Raw genomic sequence first — 24448 nt, 5'->3', positions numbered from 1 at the left:
TCAAGTGGATGACACATGGTTATATGGAAAGTACAGGGGAACTTTGTTAATGGTTGTGGCACAAGACGAAAATAGGAACATATTTCCAATAGCTTTTGCATTGGTAGAGGGTGAAACTGGAGAAGCATGGAGTTTTTTCTTGAGAAATCTTAGAATGCATGTGACACCACAACCCAACCTATGTTTGATATCAGATCGACATGAGTCAATAAAGAGTACCCATAATAACCCGGATAATGGCTGGCAACACCCTCCCTCCTCACACGTCTATTGCATCAAACATATAGCTCAAAATTTCATGAGGGAATTCAGAGACAAGGAACTTCGGAAAAAAATTATTAACATGGGTATCTTCCAAAAAATATCTTTGTTACCATATCTAACATTAACTTCTACATACTAATTTAGTTTTCCTTTTCATTTTCAGGGTATGCATTAAATGAGGCAACATATAAATACTACATGGGAGAGATACGTAAGGTTAACATAGAAGCGTTAGAATGGGTAGACAATATTCCAAGAGAAAAATGGACGAGATCATTTGATGGAGGGAAACGTTAGGGTCATTTGACTACCAACCTCGCAGAATCGATGAACTCAATTTTAAAATCCACACGCAACCTACCTATTACCGCTTTGGTAAAATCAACATATTATCGAATGGGCACACTGTTTGGGAAAAGAGGACATGATTGGACTAAAATGTTGGGTTCTGGCCAACTGTTCACTGAAAACTGCATGAAGGGAATTAAGGAGGAAGTAATCAAATCAAATAGCCACACAGTTATGCAATTTGATCGTGAGAGGTTTTGCTTCCTGGTCCAGGAAACTGTTCATCATAGTGACGACAAACCGACTACCCATTACAACGTCGGACTTCAGAATCTTACGTATGAGTGTGGAAGATTCCAAACGTTTCATGTCCCTTGCTCACATGTTATTGCAGCGTGTTCAAGCATAAGACAAGACTATTATGTGCATATAGCTGTCGTGTTCAAAGTTGTAAACGTATTTAAGGTCTACGAGGAAAGTTTCCTCGGGATCCCGACCGAAACAAGTTGGCCACAATATGAAGGTGACACGCTATGCCACAACGACCGCATGCGGAGAAACAAGAAAGGTCGCCCAAACAGTTGTCGGATTAGAACTGAAATGGACAACGCTGAAAAGAAAAAAGGAGGTGTGGTATTTGTCGAGAAATAGGACATATGCGCAGAAAATGTCCAACCAGGCCTGGCCCTTCTACTTAGTTATGTCTGAAGTTTTAGTATATTCAATCTTCGTTATATTTCGTGTATTTCCTTTTTCCAACAACAAGTTCTATTAAGAGCGTAACATTATCTTCTACAACACAAGACAAATTACAACATAATAACAACTTCATCTAAAGATAAAAAACTACAACTATTCCAACACGTTATAACAACTAATCACTACAACACCTTTGATCATATTATCATTTTAAACGACAACAGCTAAAACAAGTGGATCTTCAACACCTCGACTAACTTCTCCACTATGCGCAAAAAACATACAAGTAACATCCAGATCATTTTCTACACGATCCCAATAATGCATGTATGTCCCATCTGGGCTAGCATCCGTAAGAGTTATGTAAGGACAATAATATTCAATTTTTCTAACACGTCGAATCGGACCACCCAGTTGTCCAAAACTTCCGTTGATGGCAGAAACCAACTGCCTGAACTTCCATTGTGGATTCAAACAAACCCTCATCTGCTTATCTGTTTCAAAGAAAACAATGCAACACACAAACATCATTCACAACTGATATATTCATCTGTCATATGCTTCCAATATTTATAAGAAACCTACTGGAAATAAAAAATAATATTATACTATGGTTTAAGCGGGAAAAGTCTATATCAAAATATTATTTGGGCGGGAAAAAATAAATGTAACATTAAATATTTATACCAAATATTACAAAAAAAGCTATATAATTTCAAAATCTTAATTAATTATTATTAAATATTTTTCTAATAATATGTCACTATTTATTATTTATTTTAATTTTAGAACAATTTATTTTTAAAACAATTAATTAATTAATTATTATAAATATTAATTTTTAAGTATTATTATATATTTATTACAAATATTAATAAATTTATTGTAAGTACCATTAAAAATATTCATTTTTCTTAAAAAAAAATTTAAGTTTTCTTTTTTAAAATTAATTTCGAAATATTATGTAATATTAAATATTTATAACAAATACTACAAAAAAAATTATATAATTTCGAAATTTTAATTAATTAATTTTTATAAATAATAATTCTTAATTAGTATTATATATTTATTACAAATTATATATAAAATGTAATGTAACTAATTAATATTAAATAATTATGAAAAATATTATATATCAAAGTAGTTAATTTTTTAATTTTTCTAAAATTAAATATAATATTTTAATTAATTTTTAATATTAAAAAAATATTTTAATCATTTTAAATTATTTTTAAAATTAAAAAATAAAAATAATAATTTAATACACACTCCATCCCAGATGGCGCACCCCAATTGGACCTCTGGGGGCGTCCGCCATCTAGGATGGAGGACCATGAAATATATTATAATACTCCCACTACAGGACAAAAAAGGTGGCATATTGGGAAATTATTTTCAGCAAGTGGCATTTTGAGAAAATATTTTCACAGGAGTAGCATGCAGGTCAAATACTCTTTATATCTATCTATTTATCTATCTATCTATATATTTATATCTATCTATTTATCTATATATATATATATATAATATATATATATATATATATATATATATATATATATATATATATATATATATCTATATATCTATTTATCTATCTATATATATATATATATATATATATATATATATATCTATATATATATATATATATATATATATATATATATATATATATATATCTATTTATCTATATATATATATATATATATATATATATATATATATATATATATATATATATATATATATATATATATATATATATATATATATATATATATATATATATATATATATATATATATATATATATATATATATTAAATTAGTTAATTAATGATTACAAAGTTTAATGGTGTCGCCAATGTAAAAAAATTTACATTATCAAAGAGTACATCATTTTGTCATGTTATATAAATAGTTTAAAAAATTTAATCTGACTTTATGGAATACATAAACGTCATTGGTTGATAGTATAAAATAATTTTACATTGGCAGTGCATCATCTCTTTTCTCATGATTAAATGCGATTTAAATATCTTAATTTGATTAAATAAAAAAAGGTTATAGTTATAATTAATTAAATATCCTAATATAATTATAAGTTTTATTTAAAATTTCTAATTAATTAACCTTTATTCTCTCCTCTCTCTTCGATTGTAATCACCATCCACCTTTTTTCTTCTCTTCAATTTCATCATACAATGCGGCTTTTTGGTGACGGGATGAGAACCTTACTATGAACCACCGTTTACTTAAGTATGACTGTTTTTCTCAAATGGTCTATGGAGTTGGTGTTGTCGCCGGGTTCTCATAACTATGTGACCGGTTCTCCAATGCAATTGGTTCGACTGATTGTTTGTTGCTGCTGTAAACCTTCGTTCTACTTAAATTTGTACGGTTCTTTGACAAACAGTTCGACCTTATCGTGGTGGTGGTTGGTGGTTCTCAGCTGTTTTGGCCTAAAATATCTACAAGGACCCGTTTCTAATTGTTGGTTGGTAGTTGTATGTCTTGCATCTGGTCTATGTTTCAAGGCGTTTGAGTTGCCACCAATATACTAATGTTTTTGTTCTATTTCACGACCTTGTCGCCATCGTACTAGTTTTCTCTTAGTTATGGTTCGGTGTTCTATATTTGTTTGACTTGAAAAAGTTGTTTAGGCTCGCAGTAATTTTTCTCAATGAGAGTTATTGGTACATGATTCAATATGTGTTGGTAGTCAGTTCATTCATTGTTACTTTATATTGTGAAGACATACACACTATTTTTTTCTATTTGGTTTCGTTTCCGTACATTGGGTAGTGTCTGTGATGTGTGTGCTTTTACTTTTTTTTTGCAAGATAGGTGATGGAGTTAGCGTTGATAAAACGAGAATTATTATTGAGGTATTTTGAAGTTATAGTTGGGTTGAGGAGTTGCAAGGTAAGTTATGTGTTGTAGAAATTGAAGGATAAAGTATGCATGTTGTTATAGTAATTGCATGTAGTGGCGTGGATAAGGAATATTGGTGTAAGTTGGTGGTTGTGAAAATTGGGGGGGGGGGGGGGTAATTATGGTTATTGTTGGGTGGATTATTTGGTTAAGAGGTATTTATGTATGTTGGTTATTGTGGAAACTGAGGGATAAAATACAATTGTTGTTGGGTGAGTTGCTTGGTGTTTGGTTGATGGGTGTTGATGTAAGGTGATTGTGTTGAAAATTGGGAGCTAAAGAATGTTTGTTGTTGGATGGGTTGCATGATGTTGTTTGGTTGAAGGGTGTTGGTGTGAGTTGCATGTTTATATGAGGAATATGCGCGTTCACAAGGGTAAACCAAATGTTGATTTATAAAGAAAAATGTGTAACTATGTGCTTATAAGTATAATTACCTGCATATGATAATGGTGGTTTTAATGATGACAACACCTGTCAATCGACATTTGATGGTGTCTTTGAGGATCTGTGGTTGAGCATCAGTTAGTGATGAAGCCTATCAAAAAAGTCATATCAAACCTCATCAATTAAAAACGTCACAGATAAAGTGTTGAATCAAGTAATGGATCTTAAAGCTTCAAGATTCTGAAAGAGAGAAGTGTGAAAGCTCGAATGGTCTTGTGTTGGAGTGATTAATGTATTGTAAAAGTATAAGAGTAACTTCTAAGAAACTAATCCAACTCTCTCACACATAAACTCAAATGTTTTTGAAGCCTCTCTCATTTTATAAATGAAAATATTATATATATACACGTACCTAGTTGGTTAGTAGTTTGGTTAAATCTTTATGAGTGTTTTCTGCACTAGATAATAGATTAACACACTATGGTTAATCGATTAACTTTTTGTAACACCTATAAATTGTTTAAGAAAGCTTTTAATCGATTAGTGACAACGGATTTGAAAACCTTCCATATTTGACCCATCTAATTGATTAAACTTAGGTCTTAATCGATTAGATGCATTAAAAAGCCCATGGACGATTTTCCTTTTGTAGACACATTTTCTCATATACATATACACTACTACAAAATAAACATTTCGTAACACCAATATTACAATGGTCTTCTGCTAACCGTGGTAATAGTTCTTTTTTGGACACTTTTTTGGGTATTTACTAAAGAACATTTCACAATGGTCATATGTACCAACCGTAGGGAAAGGAACATAGAGTGAAATGGTTTGAATCCTAACACCAACATAATGGGCTTGCTCTTGTGTATCACCATAATTTTTATAATCAACCATGGTATAAGTTACAATCATTTCGTCATAGTTCATATTGTCAACCGTGGTGAAAGGTGTTACTTACTTATATATAACCGAAATTATCTCTCGCTTGAGTACATTACAGTCGCCTCTCTCAACATAAATCTCTAACATCTCTTTCACCCGTCTCTCTCAAAATATGACCATAATATCTCTGTCACTCATCTCTCTCATATGGAAACCCCAAACATATACAACCAACTCGTATTCTTCGAAGGATCCCTTTGTTGCATCAAATATTAGCAAATAGCTACTTTACAGGTTTGTCTTCACTATAGTTTATGTTTCAAAATTTATTTATATATTATTATTTATGTTTCAATAGCTTGTTTCATAATGTTTTAACTTTCTACTTGTTTTGACTTGTAGGTAGGGATGCTTATTTTAATAACAAAGATGAAGCTAAAGTGAGCGTTGCAAACTTGTGTGAAAGAACCAGAATGATATCCATTCAAAATAGACACAAGTTTTCAGCTCTAACTTTATCTTCATCCTTCTTTCATATGGATGCCATTATCGGACATGTACGTTTTTAAAATATTATATGAGTTGATAGGTTTGTTGTATCGTGTATGTTGTTTAAGGTTTGTGGTTGATGAATATTGTTGATGAATGTCGTTGTTAATGTTTGTTTTAAAAGAAGAGTCTATTGTATCTTATGTGGTTTGAATGTTTTTCCAATTCCTTACTGAATATATTACTTTTCAGATTGCATTAGAAAATTATAATATGGTAAAGTTATATTACAAAACAAGTACATGTTTAATTCTTGACAAGAATTCTTCAGCCTGTTATCTGCATTTAGTTCTTTAACCGTTAGAACTTTATTTAATGCTTGTATTTATTCCACCGCCCCTTTCTCCAACTCTAATTTTGTTTACCAAGTAAATAATATTTTGCAAAATGAATTAGAGGTGAAGGAATGAGAGGTGGAAGAACTAAGAGCATTAAACAAAGTTCTAAATGTTAAAGAGTAAAATGCGGATAACTTAGTTGAAGATCTCTTGTCAAGCATTGAACATGAACTTGTGCTTCTAATGTAACTTAATTTGTCACGTTATAATATTCAAGATCAGATTGAAAAGTTACATGTTTAGTGAGCATTGGTGACATAAACATTCCACATAGTTTATAATAAACTCAGGTGTATAAATCACAAGGATTGTCTATACCAACCGTTGTTAAATATTATGCATTAAAGAATATCACAATGGTTGTTTAACGTAACCTTTATGACAGGTGGCGCACTATATAACTTATAATCATGGTCGCACGATCATTGTGGAAAACATCATACATAAAATCACACAACTAGTAAAAAAAAATAGAATTATTGATATCATACCTATTTTTTAGAAAAGGATATAAAAGTTATATACAATGGCAATTTTGTTAAAAAGAAGTGTCTAATGTATCTTACTTTTAAAACAAATCAATTTGTTTAATATAAGATACTTGATTTTAAAGAAAATAAGTATAAAAAAAAACAATAAACATATATTTGTAAAATAATATTTGATATTAAAAAATTAAATATGTCAGCAAAATTAAATTTTGTATCTTATTTAGAATAAATAAATATATTCCTAAACCAACTAAGAAAAACCAGCTTATAAATATGATATCAAAATTATATAATTAAATGATAACAAATTTTTAGAAAAACAAATGTCTAAGGTATATTACTTTTAAAACAAATAAATTTGTTTAATATAAAATACTTGATTTTAAGAAAAATAAATATAATATAATAGAAAATTTGGATAATATAATATAATATAAAATACTCGTTTATAAATGTAATAGCAAAATTATATTAATAAATGATTAAAATTGGCGTAGGGAATCTCGGTTCTTCACAAAATTTGGGCTTTTGAAAAACATATGCTTTTGAAACTTTAAGAAGCTTATCACATAAAACTCTCATTCTCTCATATTAGGATTTATGATTGCAGCTTCTCTCTGAATCCTTCTCTCAGTCAATCAAACTTGTAAAATCCCCTCAAAAAATGTTTTGAATAATAAACTCTCTCAAAGTCGATTTTGAATCACAAACTTAATCTCTCTCTTTTAGGTTTCATTCTTTTTTTGAACTAGAATTGGTGATCTGTATTACTACCAACTTAGATTATATCTCAATTTGTTCATACATAATCGATGTTTCCTCCTACTTGCAACTCACGACTTCGTAACGAGATTATTGTGGTATGACATTTTTTTAATTATTAATCATATCATCTGCTGCAAATACACACTCACTCTTTCAAGCACTCTCCTATAGTATTTCCATCTATTTTTATGCATTTAAAAAGATTAGTTTATTTTAAATGTTTCTAATAGCATATCTTACTTTGTACTCAACAAAGAGGTTCTCCGTGCGAGGTTTTATATCAGACAAATTCTCATCCCTAGTTTGTCAATTATGCATAATTTTATTTTTTATCTTTTACTTTGTTAGCATAATACATACACAATACAATATCACAAAGCTGGTTCCCGTCATCAAATTTATTGGTAGCATTATAATGGCTACACGCTATCGGTTTAAAAAAACAGCCGCGTTGTACCCGTGTTACGATCGTGTAAAGGCTCTTGCGATTTTGATCCGTCTGGCGAAATTGATTGTTGTTATGGCAATGTAAGGTATAACATCTTGAGAGGCTGTATTAGGAATAAAAAAATTAATTTTATATCTATCAAGATAAGTAAATTGTCTTAAATTTATTGATATTTCATTTGAATTATATATATATATATATATATATATATATATATATATATATATATATATATATATATATATATATATATATATATATATATATATATATATATATATATAATTCATTTAATTTGTAGGCACATCAACAAGACAATAGTTGGGCTTGCGGTTCTTATGTTATGAAGAATATGTTTTATATTATCCAAACTAGTACGTTTCAAGGATTACATGAGGTAATAACAAAAGATTTCAATGTTTAATATGTAAATCATATCACTTCATGTTTTAATTTAATTTATTTTATTTTTTATATTTGTATATATATAATTATCCATCATCATATGACAAAGATGTTATTGATAATATCCAACAATTTTGGACTCAATTCTTTTTGCAAATAGTTGAAGAACAAGATCAACTTGAAGCGAAAGAAACAAGGAGTTACATAAAAGATGGTGTTTTATAAGAATTAATATTGACTTATTAATTAATATTGTTTTTTTAATATAATTTTCTTTTAAATTTGGATTTACACTCTTTGGTATAATTTGTTAAATTTAATCTAAAATTTGTGAGTTTAATTTTATTCAGTTGAAATAATAATAATAATAAATTTATAGGTGTCAAATGTAACCTCAATTCGAGTTAAGATTAAACAGTTATGTTGTATATTCTTTCCCATCCATTTTAAAGAATATTTGTTGATGGTTCATTTAAAATTAAATCACACACGATGTCATTTATAACACTAACTTTAATAAAGAACATGTGCGATACATATGCCATACAAACATTATACGAAAACTTTATAGGTCTAATTTAATAAAAAAAACAGGTGTAAAAGGTTGATTCTAACCAAATAACTCCGTTAAACTTTTAACATCCAATTTTGGAGAAAATTGGTACGATATATATGTTCTACATTTTTTTAAAGTAAAAACAAGTGTCATAAGTTGGTTTCTAATCAAACTATTCTCTATTAAACTTTAACACCGGTTTTTGGAAAAAGTATGTATGATTTATAAGTGTTTACACCTCTTTAAAGGAGAAAAAATGTGTCGAATATTAGTTTTAACACCCATATGTAACACTTATAACACCAGTTTATTAGCGGTGTTAAATTGATTTATCATACATTTTTTAAAATATGTGTCAAAATCATACTTATAATACCGGTAGCAATAACACTGGAAAAAATCTAGTATTAAATCTCTAAAAAAATTGGTGTTAAGTCCCTTATCTACACTAACGCACCTTACCTCATAACAGTTGGTATAATGTGGCGGTAGGGACGGAGCTATATATTGGATTATATAGGCCTATGCCCCCACTAATATCCCACACACATATGCACTACTACTAATATAAGTATAGTTCATATTAATATTGACATATAAATTAACACACATATGCACTACTACTAATATAAGTATAGTTCATATTAATATTGACATATAAATTAACATTACACAATATTATAATTGATTTAATTTTTTAATATGTAATTTAACATTGAAATAAGTGTCCATTACAATTGAAATCAATGATAACATTATAGTATTCGGTGTCATGAAATTGATATCGAATTTTGTATTAAATGTTTACGTTGAATTCTTAGTTAAAATGCATTAGATGATATGAATCATCACTATGACATATAATTAAGGAAGGTTCTTGTTATTTTTTGTTGGGTACATGTATTCTTAGTGTTTAATTAATTTAAAATTTTAATTTTTTAAAATTAAAACAATATTCTAAATTAATATGGCAATGTAGATTTTAATTTGATTGATAATACCTTCAATGTTAATTGATTTAAAATTTTATTTTTTTTAAAAATTAAAATAATAATGAAAAATAACGTGACATTGTATATTTTCATTGTATAGTTAATTAATGACTCTTAAATAAAATTAAATTTTAGATCTTTTACTTATGTATTTTTTATAATTATTGTTATTACATTTAGAGATTAAAAAGCTATTATACTAATAATGATATTTATTTTAAAAAATAATACATATTTTACATTTTAAATATATATATATATATATATATATATATATATATATATATATATATATATATATATATATATATATATATATATATATATATATATATATATATATATATATATATATATATATATATATATATATATTTGTGAGACATAATTGAATATAATGTAATTTTTTTTATATTATTTCATTATATATATATATATACATATATATATATATATATATATATATATATATATATATATATATATATATATATATATATATATATATATATATATATATGTATGTATTTGCCCTCATATGCTAATTTTCCTGACTCCGTCCCTACGTGGCGGTATCCCTTTTCCAACCGTTATGATATGTGTTTTTCGTAGTAGTGAGAGGGATTCTCCTCATTCTAAAATACACAAAAATTCGTTTACTTGAAGAATGTGTATCGTTGATCGAAGATCATTAGTTGTGTTGCGAGTACGATCTGGCTTCAAACAAGCCATTAGAGAAGATAAGAGAAATAATATTTCTGACATTAACTTAAGAAAATCGAAGTATTTGAGAGAATCAAAATATAATTCCCACTAACGGCGCCACTATTCCGTACTGAAACATAAATAAATGAAAGACTGAAGATGACCACTTTAAATAAGCTCTATGCATGGTGGTTATCCAGTGATCAGAGAAGGGTTCATGCAAAAAGTTGGCACTCCAACATTCAAGTTAGTGTTTGAACGAGACAGACTTTTGAAACTGCGTAAAAGAATACTAAGACGTGACTCAAGATCTCACTCCTATAGAGGTGACATTTAGAATCGTTCTCAATTTGTCTGACAGATTATGCGTGCAACCGTTGGATATAGATCAACGATTAAGATGAATGTCTTTCTCCTATGTGATGTCCAAGAATGAAGTTTCACTTATAGGTAAGTGAATGAAGTTCTCTTCCTAAATTTAACTTATAAATTGAACAAATTTAATTGATATTTGGCAAGCCCTAAACACTTATAATACATTAAAATAAAGTATTGTGATGGAATATTAAATAATTTTAAAATTTATAAAATTTTATTTACTTAATTTACTTAATAAGAACTCTACTAAAACATTAGATTGATTCGATTTCTCTCATACACAAAATTATTAAAATGTATAAATATATTAAATTTGACATCTAGTAAAAGAAATAATCTCTCATAACATGTCAAAACAATGTTGGAGTATCACCAAATAAAAGATGTGTTCATTCATATTTAGTGCTAACTATTAGAAGTAATTCATATTTATTAGTTGTACTATTTTCTTAGCCCCTAAGTTTGTTAGAGGGTATTTTAGTATTTTATCCTATTCAAGTAACCCTAGTTTTAACTTATAAATAGGGTGGCAATCATTGTAACTTTTATCATGTTTTTGTAACCGTCATTCTCTTAATAGAATATTCATCATTCATTCTACCTTTGCACCAACAATTGGTATCTAGAGCTCCGGTTCAGATTCATTGGGAAACACGGGAAACACGAGTGAACGTGAGGTCTTGTGTGTTTGATTTTGATTCTTAGATTCGTGTTGAATCTTGAACAAAATCTGATCAAAATTTTAATTCTGTGGGTTGAGAAATACTGTGTGAGAAATCTGAGTGTACTGTGCAAGGTAGAAAGATGAACGGAAACGGCAACATGAACACCAAACTTCTAGTATTTGACGGTAAAAACTGGAATCGTTGGATGATCCAAATGCATGTACTGTTCGGTGCTCAAGATGTTCTAGATCTTGTCACTGATGGTTATGTTCCGGTAGCAGCAGATGCGACAGATGGACAGAAAAACGCGCAGAAGGAAGTAAGGAAGAAGGATCAGAAAGCATTGTTCTTCATACATCAATGTGTTGATGTAAATGTGTTTGAGAAGATTGCATATTCAACGACAGCAAAGGCTGCGTGGGACACACTGGTTAGATGTTATGGTGGTGACGCATCAGTGAAGAAGGTGAAGCTTCAGTCCTTGAGAAAACAATATGAGAATCTCAACATGAAGAATAATGAGAAAGTTTCTGAATACATCTCCAGAGTGATTCTGATCACTAATGAGATGAAAACGTGTGGAGAAACTCTTTCTGAAGAAACAATCATGGAGAAGGTATTGAGATCCCTTACCTGTCAATTTGATTACATTGTGGTAGCAATAGAATATTCCAAAGATCTGAGCACCATGAGAATTGAAGAGCTGCACAGCAGTCTAGAAGCGCAAGAGTTGCGTTTGACTGAGAGAACTTCTGAAAGGGAAGTAGAGCAGCAGGCTCTGAAAGCAACTTCTGATAGGAGGTATCAGAAGCAGTCAGAAGCCAGAAGAAGATCTGATGGTGGTCAGAAGTCAGAAAGCTCAACCTCTGATAGACAAAAAAATGCTCAGAAGGGAAAAGAGAAGTATGACAAGAAGAAGATTCAATGTTACTGCTGTAAGAAGTTTGGTCATTTTGCTAGAGACTGTTGGTCAAACAAGGAGAGAAAATCAGAAGAAGCAAATATAGCCAGAAGTTCTGATGACGAATCTGTGTTATTGATGGCCTTTGAATCTGATGATATGGATCTGATAGACTGGTGGTATATGGACACTGGCTGTTCAAATCATCTTACTGGAAACAAGAAATGGCTGGTTGACTTTGACTCTGAAAAAAGGACAAAGATCAGATGTGCTGATGACATATATCTTAATGTAGAAGGTATGGGAAATGTCAGAGTGATTCTGAACAATGGGAAAACAGCATTGATTCAAAACGTGTGGTATGTACCTGGCATCAGAAGCAATCTGATGAGTGTGGGACAATTAATTGAGAAAGGTTTTTCAGTTACCATGAAGGACAATCTTCTGAAGCTGTATGACTGCAATCAGAAGTTGATTATGGAGTCAGAACAGGGAAGGAATAGAACATTCAAGGTGAATGTCAGAACTACAGACTCAGAATGTCTTAGTGCAACAAGTGCTGAGAAGGAGAGTGAGTTGTGGCACAGAAGATTTGGTCATTTGAATTTCAGAAGCTTAAAACATCTGAATTCAAAGAAGTTGGTACATGGAATTCCTGCAATTAAGAAGCCTAAAAAATCATGCAAAGTTTGCATGGAAGGAAAACAACCACGATTGCCATTTGCTTCAGAAACTGCTCCAAGAGCAAAACATGCCTTGGGAGTTGTACATTCTGATGTGTGTGGTCCATTTCCAGTAGCATCGATTGGAGGGAATAAATACTTTGTGTTATTTGTTGATGAATTCACAAGAATGACATGGGTATCCCTTATTAAGTTTAAACACGAGGTGTTTGATGAATTCAAGAAGTTCAGAATGAAGGCTGAGAATCAGAGTGGTCAGAAGTTGAAGATTCTTAGAACTGACGGTGGATGTGAGTATAACTCCAAAGAGTTCCAGAAGTTCTGTAAGGAGAATGGAATTGAGCATGAGGTTACTGCTCCTTATACCCCTCAACACAATGGTCTTGCTGAAAGAAGAAACCGCACTTTGCTTGATATGGTGAGAAGCATGCTAAAGGAGAAGAAACTTCCTCAGAAGCTCTGGGGAGAAGCTGTTGCCACTGCAACATATGTACTCAACCGATGTCCTACGAAGAAGTTGAAGGAAATAGTTCCAATACAGAAGTGGACTGGAGATAAGCAAAGTGTTAGTCATCTGAAGGTATTTGGTTCTGTTTGCTATAAACATGTTCCAGAAGCCAGAAGACAGAAGCTGGATGATAGAAGCAAAGTGATGATTCTGATAGGGTACCACAGTACAGGTGCATACAAGCTCTATTGTCCTGAAACCAACAAAGTTGAATTCAGCAGAGATGTGATTGTGAAGGAATCAGAATTTTGGAATTGGGATAAGTCTCAATTTGATTCTGATGTTAGAACTTCTGAAGAAAGGTCAGAGTTAAGAATTTCTGAAGTTGGAGTAAACTCTGACGTTGATTCTGATTCTGATAGTGATTCTGACTCTGGAGAAGACTCAGAAGATGAAGGTGACTCTGATGATCCAGACTCTGATGACCCAGACTCTGATGGTAATCCAGATTCTGGTGGCAATTCAGACTCTGGAAATATGCCAGCCCCTGAAGATGGTCAAAGCTCTGGAGGAAGTCAACCATCTGAAGCTAGAAACTCTGAAGCTCAAGACTCTGAACAAGTTCAGAGACCACAAAGAATCAGAAACATCCCCAGAAGATATGCAGAATTTGACATGCTGCAAGACACTGAAGTAGACTATGAAGGAGAAGTTATTCAGTGTGCCATGTTAGTAGACTCTAAACCCATAAGTACAGAAGAGGCTCTTAAGCAGAAGCTCTGGCTGAAGGCCATGAAAGAAGAACTTGATGCTATAGAGAGAAACAAGACTTGGAAGCTGACAGAACTTCCAAAAGACAAGAAAGCCATCAGCGTCAGATGGGTTTTCAAGCAGAAGTTAAAGCAAGATGGTTCAATTGGCAAACATAAAGCAAGGTTGGTAGCCAGAAGATTTCTACAGAAACCTGGGCTAGATTACTCTGAAGTGTTTTCACCTGTAGCAAGACATGAAACAATCAGAATGGTGATTGCAATAGTTGCTAACAGGAATTGGCCTCTGATGCATTTAGATGTAAAATCTGCATTTCTGAACGGTCCATTAGAAGAAGAAGTTTACGTGTCACAACCTCCTGGATTTGTGAAAAAGAATCAGGAAGGGATGGTGTACAGATTATACAAAGCTCTATATGGATTGAAACAAGCGCCCAGAGCTTGGAATCAGAAGATTGATTCATTTTTCAAGAAGCAAGGCTTTCAGAAATGTGAGATGGAGTACGGTGTCTATGTTCAGCATACTTCTGAAGGAAATATGACTCTGGTATGTTTATATGTTGATGATATACTGTTGACTGGAAGTTCTGAACAGGAGATAGCCAAGTTCAAAAAAGTTCTGATGAATGAATTCGAAATGACTGATCTAGGCAAAATGACATACTTTCTAGGGATGGAATTCAGATACTCTGAGAAAGGTATTATTTTGCATTAGCTCAAGTATGAATTAGAACTTCTGAAGAGATTTGAACTGAAGAATTGTAAGATTGCTGTCACACCTTCTGATACAAATCAGAAACTGGATTCTGACTCTGATGGAAAGGATGTGGACGCTACAACCTTCAAACAGTTGGTTGATTCTCTGAGGTATTTGTGCAATACCAGTCCTGATATTTGCTATTCAGTTGGGATGGTTAGTAGGTTCATGAGTAAACCTAAGTGGTCCCATTACCAAGCTGCTGTCAGGATTCTGAGGTATATCAAGGGAACTCTGAAGTATGGAGTATTATTTCCTTCTGGAAGAAAGAATGAGTCAGAACTTTTGAGTTATTCAGATTCTGATTGGTGTGGAGACAGAGTTGACAGAAGAAGTACGTCTGGGTACTTATTCAAATTTCTGGGAGGTCCAATTTCTTGGTGTTCCAAGAAGCAACCTGTTGTGGCGTTGTCAACTTGTGAAGCTGAATACATTGCAGGTGCTGTTACTGCATGCCAAGCTGTGTGGATTCTGAATCTATTGCAGAATCTGAAGATAAAAGTAAACAAACCTCTGAAGCTGATGATTGACAACAAGTCTGCAATCAATCTTGCCAGAAACCCAGTGTTGCATGGGAGAAGCAAGCACATTGAGACCAAGTATCATTTTCTGAGACATCAAGTTCAGAGGGGAGTGTTAGAAGTTGTACACTGCAGCACTCAGAAACAGTTGGCAGATGTTCTGACGAAAGCTATCAAGACTGATCAATTCCTCAGATTAAGGGATGAAATTGGTGTTACAAGTTTTGATGGAATATGAATTAAGGGATGGTATTAGAAGTAATTCATATTTATTAGTTGTACTATTTTCTTAGCCCCTAAGTTTGTTAGAGGGTATTTTAGTATTTTATCCTATTCTAGTAACCCTAGTTTTAGCTTATAAATAGGGTGGCAATCATTGTAACTTTTATCATGTTTTTGTAGCCGTCATTCTCTTAATAGAATATTCATCATTCATTCTACCTTTGCACCAACACTAACATCGATTCAAAAATGAGTATCTTTAGATTCCAAAATAAAAACGTGAATTTGAATTAAGATGAGTTATCTAGACGTGCATGCATTACGCAGGAAAGTGGGACAATATCCAACTAGGAATAATGTGTAGCATGCTTATGAAGTCGCAACTTAATTTTATGATCTCTTCAATGCTTAGTCATGAGTTTGAATTTTGAATTAATATATAGTTGTTGATTGGTTAGATGTTGTACTCATTTTTATAAAGTGTTATCCATCCACGTAGATGGAGAGTCAGCATGTGATAGCAGCAGCAAACAACCTTGAGTTGGTGAGGATTTTTTCTTATTCAGAACAAACTGTGTCAAGCTCAAGTCATAAAAAATGCATGATGTTCTATTTCGAGAAGTTTTTCGTTTTGAGGATTATGTGAATCATCGTAATTTTAGGGTATTGTTCAATGCACTTCAACTAAGTATTTATCAATATCAAATAATAGATTATACTAGCAAATACTCACACCGTTTTATAATATTATAAGTCAACTTTACATTTTTTAATTTATTAAATAATTAATATATATGATATATGTATAGATCAAATATATTAATTATTTAATAAATTTAAAATAATAATTTTTTTATAATACAGAACGGAATATAATATAGAACGGAAATACTACCCATTTGTGTTAGTAATATTTATACAACATACATTAAGAGCTATTTGATAATTAATTAATCAATTATTTTTATTCTAAATCAATCACAATGTGACACATAACTTCATTACATTAATTCATTTTTTAACTTCAACTTTCTTACTCTTGTTCTATTCTATTAATTTAAATTTCAAAACTTTCACACACTTTTTTATTTTCATTTCAACTTTTTCTCTGCGTTTTCTCTTTCTCTTTTCATTTTTTCTAAGTATAAATGAAAAAATTAAACCTCTTTTTAATAAAACAAAAAATAATACAATGTTGAATTTTAAAAGCCCAAAATTTATTCTCAATAAAAAACACAATTATTTTATAGTTATTAAAAAATAAATTATAATTATAAAATTCATAAATTATTTTATCAAATTTAATAATACTCAATAATCGTACAAACAACTAATTTTTTATCTCACAAGTCACTATAAACATAATATTGTTTAATTTTTAGTTAATAATTTTCTTTTTATTTGAGAGACAAAATCTTTTATTTTTAAATTTCGAATTTTTCATTCTCGATCTCATAGGTTCATTTTTCTTCTTCTTTTTGTATGGTTATTTAATAAAATGTATGATGATTGTTGGTTTTATAATTAAGGAACTCATATCAAATTTGTATATGTATCTAAATACATTTTATCCTATATCAAATTGTATAATACTCAATAGTCTTGTAGACAACTAACTTTTCATCTCATAAATCACTATTAATACAATATCTATTTTATTTTAAATCAACATTAATTGAGTTTATATAATCATTGTTCATTTATAATTAAGTAACTCATTTTAAATTTACATGTGTATATAAATATATTTTATATCGTAGCAAATTATATAATACTCAATAGTCGTGCAAACAACTAATTTTTTATCTCACGGATCACTATCGACACAATATCTATTTTATTTTAAATCAACATTATTTGAGTTTATATGATCATTGTTCATTTTACAATTCAGTAAATCTTTTCAAATTTACATGTGTGTCTAAATACATTTTATATCATATCAAATTGGATAATACTCAATGATCGTATAGACAACTGACTTTTCATTTCATGTGTCAGTATCAACATAATATTTATTTTATTTTTAATCAATAATTACCTTTATTTGAGAGAGAAAATCCTTATTTTCAAATGTCAAAATTTTCTCTTTTATTTTTCTTTCTCCATCTCACATGTCCCTTTTTTATGGTTATTTAATACAACTAAGTTTATATGATCATTGTTTAATTTTATAATTAAGTAAATCATTTTTAAATTACATGTATATATAAATACAAATTATATTGTATCAAATTAGATAATACTTAATAGTTATGCATACAACTAATTTTTCATCTCAAGAGTCATTAATAACACAATACATATTTTATTTTAATCAACATTTGTCATTATTTGATAGACAAAATCTTTATTTTTAAATTTCAAAATTTTATTTTTTTTCTTTCTCCATCTCATGGGTCTTTTTTTTTGTTTTTTTGTACGATTATTTAAAACAATTGAGTTTATATAATAATTATTTATTTTACAATTAAGTAAGTTATTTCAAATTTACATGTGTATCTAAATATATTTTATACCGTGTTAAATATATTTACTCGTGCAGACGCACCAGTATCTTACTAGTTTAGTGGTACTTACACACCTCTGTAAAAAAAATCATAAATGCCCTTTAAATTTAGAACTATACTTCCGCACCCATTTAAAAGTCCATACCACAACACTTCTTAAGTGGATCACTTTCATTTTGTCATAAATTAGTCCGAAAATGTATCTCCGTAAAAATCTACATAAGAATACCTCTAGACTAGTTTTGAGTTATATTATCACGTCAAGCCTGCCCCCATTCTTTCTTCACTTTAGAAACTTACTCATAACAAAAAAAAGAGTCCATGAGCAAATCTCATTTCCATAAAATTTTCACCTTTCTCGGAACTTCTACTGCATTGCATTTAATTCTAGGACATCACTCAATTTTTACTCCACTCAATTCATTCCAAGAGCTTATACTTCTCACGTTTGGTAAGTTTTTTCATATCATTTTATTGTGATGCATGCTTAATTAAATAGATTATTTAAGGTACATTAGGTTGTAGCTACACTCAAATACATAGTTTATTAAGGCATGCATTTTTAATTTTTGATGTTTAGAGCATATGACATGTTGGGTTTCTGCGTTTTCTGTCATTTTTAAGTTTCATTTGTTACGAAAGTGCACTTTCATATTTTTTATGTATTTGAGTTTCATGAGTTACAGAAGCTCACTTATGTATTTTTTTGTATTTAAGTTTCCTGAGTTACAGAAATGCATGTCACTTGCTGCTGCCCCAGAAGCCTCCAAAGTCCATTTTGATCAGTTTGCCGCTGCTGTTGCTGTCCTTGATTATATTCTCGGTGCTTTTTAATAAGGCCTCTATGACATTTTATTACTTCCTTTGTATACAAACCATGTTGTTATGTACGTGTGGGATGGAGAGGTAAAATACATATGTATTTATTATTTTAAACATATGGATTATAATATTTGAACTTTCTGACGATGATGTATTTTTTATAGTACCGTGAGACTTTGAAATTCATCAATCATGGTAAGAAGATTGTGATGTTGCAACAGCTTTAAGACCAATGGTTTCATGATGTGATACAACAACCTAGGTTGCAAGATTTATGTATGACTGGTTATAATATTATTAACCGCGGTATATTGTCTGTTTTTCTGGAGAGGTGGAACTTAGAAACATCAATTTTTCATCTTCCGATTGGTGAGATGTCCATCACACATGATGATGTGTCATCCTTGTTACATTTTCCGATTAGGGGGAAATTATTTAACCACTATAGAATCTCTATATCTAATGCACTGGTCATGATGGTGCAATACTTGGTGAAATTCTAGTAACAGACTATCGATGTCACACTGGATGTTATGACATCCAATTCTGCGCAGACAGGAATGTATACAACAGGTAAATGTAAAGGACAATAAATAACACAGAGAATTGTTTACCCAGTTCGGTGACAAACACACCTACGTCTGGGGGCTACCAAGCCAGGGAGGAAATCCACTATAAGCAGTATTAATTCAGGACTTAAACCAACTGTTTAATCCTATCACTTAAGACCTACCCAATGCAATTTCAATCTTAAACTAAGACCAGAGTTCCTACTCACCCCCCCCCTCAATCACCACAGTGATTACAACCTTTAATTAGTTTAAAGTCAATGGCGAAGTTATACTTCCAACAACTCTTGATTGTGCTTAACAACTTTAATCAAGAAACACAGCACTCACACTTAAAAGCTTAGAGTGACACAACAATTAAAACTCAATGAACATCCTAGTCCAATGCAATCATCTAGGTGATAATTACTTGGCTCACAAGTAAAACCTAATACAAGACACAATAAAAAGTACAGCAGTGAAATATGATGATACAATTAATTCTTCACGCTTCAAACCCCTGAGTTGCTGAAAGTAGGATTGCCATCCTTTTATAATGCAGCACTTGGGCCTTGTACTTGAATTTCCTAAAATTAAGGTTAAGCAAGTTAACCTAATTTCCACATATTAGGGTGCTAACAAATAGGCTATATGCTAGGCCTCTTAATTGTAGCTTAGTTGTTAGTTTCCTGGATTTTAGCTCAGCTGTTAGATTCCTGAAAAATAGCCTGAGATAAATACTGAAACAGAAAAACTAACTAGCCTACACTTTAGCATATGCTGTCCGGAATGAATGTCATATCATTCAGTTTGACGTCCAGAACATAAGCCATATGCTAAGTCTGTTATTCTCCTTAAAAACAGCCTGAAATAAATACTGAGCTGTAACAGAAAAACCAACCAGCCTATAATTCAGTATCCGCTGTCAGGGGTGAATGTCATAACATTCAGTTTGACATTCAGACAATAGGCTATATGCTAGGTCTGTTATTCTCCTGAAAAACAGACTGAAATAAATACTGAGCTATAACAGAAAAATCAACTATTCTATAGTTCAGTATCTGCTGTCAGGGATGAATGTCATAACATCCAGTTTGACATTCAGTAAATCCTGTATTAGCTAATCCGCAGCATACTACTCAAGCATGTCATGACATCAGTCAAGACATCAGAGTACAATAAGTGTTCTAACACAAAATGCAGCCAATCAAAAATATTTACAAACTCCCCATTTGGCAAATTTTTGGCTAAAACAACTTGGCATCACAACAGAGTTCACAGCAGTGGAAAACACACATCCAAGCAGAGAATTAAATTAGCTAATACACTCAGCACACATAGAAGTTGAACAGCAACACACTCAGCACACATAGAAGTTGAACAACAACACACTCAGCACACATAGAAGTTAAAAACTTCAAACAGTAGCATAGCCTCTGGTAGATGACCTTTAACTTCAAATAGATCTGTTCAAACAACTCTGTTGTCCTGGGGTACAGGTGTTACTCCCCCTTTTTGTCAAAAATGTTGCCAAAGCAACACTTAATATTACAGACCAAAACAAAATAAATCACACACAAATTTCAGAAACATAGGAAATGCTCTATTCATCTGACTCAGAGTCAACATCATCATCTGTGCCATCATCAAGACTGGCATCCTCTTCTCCCTCTGCACCTTGTCTTGCACCTCATTCTGCAGCATCAGCAGCTTCACCAAGCACATCACCTTCAGACATCTCCAACTTGCTAATCAATTTTTCCAAATTGAGCTTCCTTGCCTCTAGCTCCTTGCACGTTTCTTTGAGCATTGCAATGACAGCAACCTTACCTGGTTGATTGCTAACACTTGATGTCTCACCTGTTGTCATGGCAATGTCAGGAACATGGGTACCTAGGAACAACTTATGATTGAAGGACAGAGGACTGTCTCTTTTCTTCACAGAATCAGTCTTTGTTAAGATGTTTGGGAACTGATTCAACACAATACCATAGATGAGAGAAGGAAATGCTATAGGCCCCTTCACACTGAAGCTTCCTGCATGCTTCAAGGTTTGATCAAAAATATAGGTTCCATAGTCAAAATTGGCTTTGGTTCCAACAACATATATGAACTTTCTAAGCATTACAACAACTGTAGATTTATGATTGGTGGGCACCCAGTTAGCAACTCCAATTTTGTGCAGCATTGCATACTTGACACTCAGTTTGCTGACCACCAATTTACCTTTGAGAGGCCACTTCCTGACTTGATTAGCAGTGATGACTTGACAGATTTTGTTGTCAGTCACCTCAAGCTCAGGTTGAGCTACATCAGGCCTTCCCAAATACATGTTGATCACTGAGGGAGAGAAGTTTACACACTTGCCTCACACATACACTTTTCCAAATTCCTTAGACTTTCCATCAACACATTCTTCAGACACATTGACAATAAATTCCTTTACTAACGTCTCATAGCACTTTGAGAACTGAGTCACAGTCTTCATTAAACCTGCCTCTTGAATAAGGTCCATAATCTCCTTACATTCCAGGACATTCTGAGCCAATTCCCTTTCCAAAGCCAGTCTCTTCTGATACACATATTTCCACCTGTTTACACTTGAAGCAAAATGGAAAGATATGTTGTCAATTGGTACCTCAGGGACACTAGCTGCAAGCTTGCTAGTGGTTGGCTTCTTCTTTGACAGAGTATCAGGGACATCACATGGAACATCTGAGTCAGACTCAACAACAACAACCTTGGTCTTCTTTTTCTTGGGCACCCCTTTGCTCCAAGATTTTGTTGGACCATGACCTTTCCTCTTGAGGGAACTCTCGACTGCCACCTTTGGATTGGGAGAGGTTGGTACATCAATCTTCTTTCTAGGGGACCTTTGAGCCACTGTTTTCTTTTCTCTCCTAGTCCTAACCCTTTTGGCTATGCTAGGGACAACTGCGGCCAACAACTCATTATCAGAAAATTCCTCCAGGTCTACAGTTTCAGCTTCACAGTTAGGGTTGTCACTGACATCATGAGTGACACGGACTTCCTCACCACCCACATTCTCTAAGGGTTTGTCAACATTTGACCCCTTTTGAGCATCAGTTTGCTCAACATCATTAGAGACATTCTTTCCTAAGGGCTCTGTATTTTCTTGATACGCAACATTCTCAGGTACAATAGTGTTTAAGGGAATGGAAACCCCAAGGACCTTATGATTACCAGACAGTATTCCGGTCACCATAGTTGCAATGGCATTGTGAACATACCTGGAACCTTCTATGGTTCGTTCATCAAGAGCGATTTCTGAGGAGAAGCCTGATACACTTTCTTTAGGTCTTCTTGCATGTGACGCATTCGCAGAGTCAGCAACATGATCTTCTCTGCATGATTCAGAGCTAGAGGAATCAGACATGTTCTTGGAGGAAGATGAGTTGGATTGTTGCGACATGATGAATATCTTAGAGGCGAAATGAAAAGTTTCTTTGAGAGAAAGATTGTGGGACTGAAAGATGAAATGATGGAAGAGGTAACGTTTGTTGCTAGAGCAGTAGCTATTATTTGTTGACCAATCAGAGCATACTCTCAAATGTTTAATAATTTGAATTATTAAACAGCAAATAACTAACATCATTAGTTGCTATAATGTCTCAGGAAGACATATTCCCACTTTGCCCTTTAAACTTTCAAACTGAATCGCATCCAATGTCATGACATTCTGAGTGACATTATACTCAGTCTGCATTTGTTTCATCCATACCAGTTGGGAACAACTGCTACCAGATGCTATGTACTTAGCTTCTGCAGTGGATAATAATACACACTCATGTTTCTCCCTTGCAACTACACCATTTTGAAAAGGACTAATAGGTGAGGACAACTCATGACTTTCAGTCTGCCTAGGTCCCATTAAGTCCATGGGCAAAAGTTCCAATTTTTTGTATATTTTAGTATGTCCAAGCTTAGGATGTGACATCTTGATTAGCTTGCCCACCTGACATTCTCCACAGACTTTTCTTTCATCCATAAGCCGCTTTGGGATTCCTCTAACTGCTTCCTTGGATATGCTCTTCTTCATTCCTCTTAAATGAAGATGTCCAAGTCTTCCATGCCACAACTTCACTTCCTGTTCTTCCTTGGCTAAGGAGCACATTGAGGAGTAGTTTGGGACCTTAGGTTCCCATAGATAGCAGTTATCTTTGGATCTGGATCCTCTCATAACTTCCTGATTATCTCCATTCATCACAACACATACTTCCTTAGTGAACTGAACATAGAAACCTTGATCACATAGCTGGCTTATGCTGATGAGATTAGCAGTTAGTCCTTTTACTAACAACACATTATTCAGTTCTGGAACTCCAGGACTGTCAAGCATACCAACCCCTTTGATTTTTCCTTTAGCTCCATCACCAAAGGTCACATAACTAGTAGTATGAGGTTGTGTATCCCCCAATAATTTCTCCATACCAGTCATATGTCTTGAGCAACCACTATCAAAATACCAGTCTTCTCTGGTAGAT

The 24448-nt window shown here is 32.1% G+C and overlaps 1 protein-coding gene across 1 annotated transcript; it reads left to right on the top strand.

The window, feature by feature from the left end:
• Nucleotides 1–702: 702 nt before the first annotated feature.
• LOC127105665 (uncharacterized) lies at nucleotides 703–1203 on the top strand. Its single transcript, XM_051042870.1, has one exon. The coding sequence runs from the start codon at nucleotides 703–705 to the stop codon at nucleotides 1201–1203; it is 501 nt and encodes a 166-aa protein (XP_050898827.1).
• The last annotated feature ends 23245 nt before the right edge of the window (nucleotides 1204–24448 follow it).

Source organism: Lathyrus oleraceus, chromosome 1 (genome assembly GCF_024323335.1).
Source record: "Lathyrus oleraceus cultivar Zhongwan6 chromosome 1, CAAS_Psat_ZW6_1.0, whole genome shotgun sequence".
NCBI classification, from domain to species: domain Eukaryota; kingdom Viridiplantae; phylum Streptophyta; class Magnoliopsida; order Fabales; family Fabaceae; genus Lathyrus; species Lathyrus oleraceus.
This window is presented reverse-complemented; position numbering and strand designations above follow the sequence as displayed.